The 3026-nt window shown below is 39.4% G+C and overlaps 1 protein-coding gene across 1 annotated transcript in view; it reads right to left on the minus strand.

The window, feature by feature from the left end:
- Positions 1-1329: 1329 nt before the first annotated feature.
- Positions 1330-3026, minus strand: part of LOC102816143 (cytochrome P450 2C1-like) — a 29145-nt gene continuing 27448 nt past the window's right edge. Inside the window, exon 6 of the mRNA XM_006831451.1 lies at positions 1330-1542. Within this exon, the coding sequence (XP_006831514.1) occupies positions 1330-1542 (213 nt within the window). The remainder of the gene's footprint in view (positions 1543-3026) is intronic.

Raw genomic sequence — 3026 nt, forward strand, 5'->3', positions numbered from 1 at the left:
TATATATATATATATATAGACACACACACACACACACATATATATAAGAATACATCATAAGCAAGATTCCATACAGGAATGCAAGAATGGTCCAATATTAGAAAAACAATCCATATTTAAAAACAAAAAAGAAAAAAACCACATGATCATATGGATTAATGCAGAAGAGGCATTTGATATAATCCAACATCCTTTCATGATAAAAACACTCAACAAAGTAGAAATCGATGGGAAAATCGTGAACATAATTAAGAGCATATACACAAATCCAACAGACAGAATTATTCTCAATGGAGAGAAACTGAAAGCATTCCCTTAGCACAGGAACCAGTCAAAGATGCCCTTTATTACCACTCCTACTCAATATTCTGTTGGAAGTCTTAGCCAGAGCTGTGAGGTAATATAGGGAAACTGAAGGCATGCAAACTGGCAAAGAAGAAATACAATTCTCTATTTGCAGAAGATATGACCCTATGCACAGGAACTACGAAAGACTCAGCAAGAAAATTATTGGAACTCGTTGAAAGACTCAGTAAAATGGCAGGGTATAAGATCAACATACAAAAATCAGTTGGACTCCTCTGTACTAATAAAGACAGCTCAGACTAGGAAATTAGAAAAACAATACCATTTATAATAGCCACTCAAAAGATGAAATACTTTGGGAAAAATCTGACCTTGAGGTTAGCAGCCCAACTCATAACCGCTATGCTGCCAGAGCTCCTTCATTATCCATTAGAAAGATGCAAAATCAAAAGAAAACAATGAGATATCATCTCATCCCAGCATTAATAGCAAAGTAAAAAAAAAAATCAGTAAACAACAAAGGCTGGCAAAGTTGTGGAAAGACTGGGACCATCCTGCATTGCTGGTGGGACTGTAAAATGATGTGACCATTGTAGAAAACAGTATGATGCTTCATCAAAAAGTGGAAATATAAAAAATATCAATACTATGTTGTTGTTAAGTGCCGTCAAGTCAGTTCTGACTCATAGCAACTCTGTATAGGGTTTTTAAAGAGCTGTTGATGGACTTGAATTGTGGTTCACAGTCCAGCGTTGATCTTACAGCGCCACAACAGGAGTCCATATACCAATACCATATGACCCAGCAACACCTCTACTTGGTATACATCCCCAAGAAAAAAATAAACACAATGGCCGGAATAGATCCTCTCCTGTGGCTCTCTACATTGCACCTACAACCCACACTATTTCTCTCTTTTCTATTGTGCAAAGTTGTGTCAACTTTATCCCCTCATCGAATTTGCATAGATTACAGTTGGTGGAACAGAAATTTAAATAATGAAATTTCTCTAAGAAAATCAAATTAGAGACTGGCTACATCAACATTGTTAACTTGCTTTCGCGTTTCACCCTGCCCACCATCTGTGGTCATACCTGTGATCTCGGGGTGCTTCATCAGAAGTAGAAGGCCGTATCTCAGGGTGGTGCTTGTTGTCTCTGTCCCAGCTCCAAACAGATCTAATGAAGCGACTATCAAGTTTTCAATAACAAATTCAGAATCCTGATAATGCTTTTCCTAGGAAAAATTTGAGACATACTGACAAATTCATTCACCATCATATTTAATTGCAATGAATCTAAAAGAACTAAGGCTGCCCTAAAGTTTAAGCAAAGAGAAACTGGAAGCGCAGTTTTGTAAAAGTAAACTATGTATGGTATGGTAGAGACTTTAGATTAATTGACCCCATCTTCATTTGCTATTGGTGTGACCCTGTGGGTTAATGTGCTAGGCTGCAAAGTTGGTTTGAACTGCAAGGTTGGTGGTTCAATTTCACCTTGGTCGGAACCAACTTGATGGCACTTAACAATGACAACATCATGTACTAGGAGTCCTGGTGTGGTGCTATAGGATAAGCACTGGACCATAAGGTCAGTTTGAACCACAAGGTTGGTAGTTCAGACCCACTAGTATACGCCTCAGAAACCCTATATAGGGTCATGCTATGAGTCAGAACCGACTCGTTGGCACTTAACAACATCATGTACTTGCCAACCATGCTTATTCCCTAGCATCTTTTGCAGTGATGTGAGCCATATAACATGAATATAAGTGCAAACCTACTGGTACCACTTCTTTTCTTTCCTGTTGTTGTTGTTATGTGCCATGGAGTTAGTTCCAACTCATAGCAACCCTGTAGAGGGTTTCCGAGGCTGGAAATCTTTATGGGAGCAGAAAGCCTCATCTTTCTCCCATAGAACAGCTGGTAGTTTCGAATTACTGGCCCTGAGGTTAGCAGGCTGATTCGTAAGCTCTATGCTACCAGAGCGCTACCAGCGCACCTTCTTCTCTTTCCTACTTTCTTACTTAAAACACAGATGTGAAGGTGGAGGTTGGCCAGACATTATCTTGGGACATGAAGATTAAAGTAAAATGATGAAGTCATATACTAAATTTAAGTGATTCTTCAGGGCCTGAATACTAAAGGCCTAAAACAGCACTCTAACTCCATCTTCCAGTTTTAGAGTCAAATGCCACCTTGAGTACCTGACACAATTCAGACACAATTTTGATATGCCCGTCAATGTGAGAGCAGAAAGAGGTATTTTGCACTCAGGAAAGGTAGTTTCACAGGTGTTCATGAAAAGGGCCTAAGAATCTCAGCCCAGGCAGCTCCTACTTTTGGCAAAACACATAGATAAAGGATATTAATCTTCATGTTCTTTCTTTTCCTTAGCCTGTTGTTGTTTTTGTTAAGTGCCCTTGAGTCGATTCCGACCCATAGCGACCCTGTATAGGGTTTTCAAGGAGCAGCTGGTGAGCTTGAACCATCCACCTTGCAATTCAAATGACTTTGTAGTCTGACCCATTAGCCCACAGCGGCACACCAGGACTCCTTCTTAGCGTGTTGGACCTATGAAACCCTCCTGACTGCTGTTTCTGCAACATTGCTTCTTGAATCTATTGAAAAATAATCACAATGATTCAATGTTTTTAGCATATCTATGGTGTGCGATATGTAGATGATACAACCTTGCTTACTGAAAGTGAAGAAGACTTAA

Source organism: Chrysochloris asiatica, unplaced genomic scaffold (genome assembly GCF_000296735.1).
Source record: "Chrysochloris asiatica unplaced genomic scaffold, ChrAsi1.0 scaffold00003, whole genome shotgun sequence".
NCBI lineage: Eukaryota > Metazoa > Chordata > Mammalia > Afrosoricida > Chrysochloridae > Chrysochloris > Chrysochloris asiatica.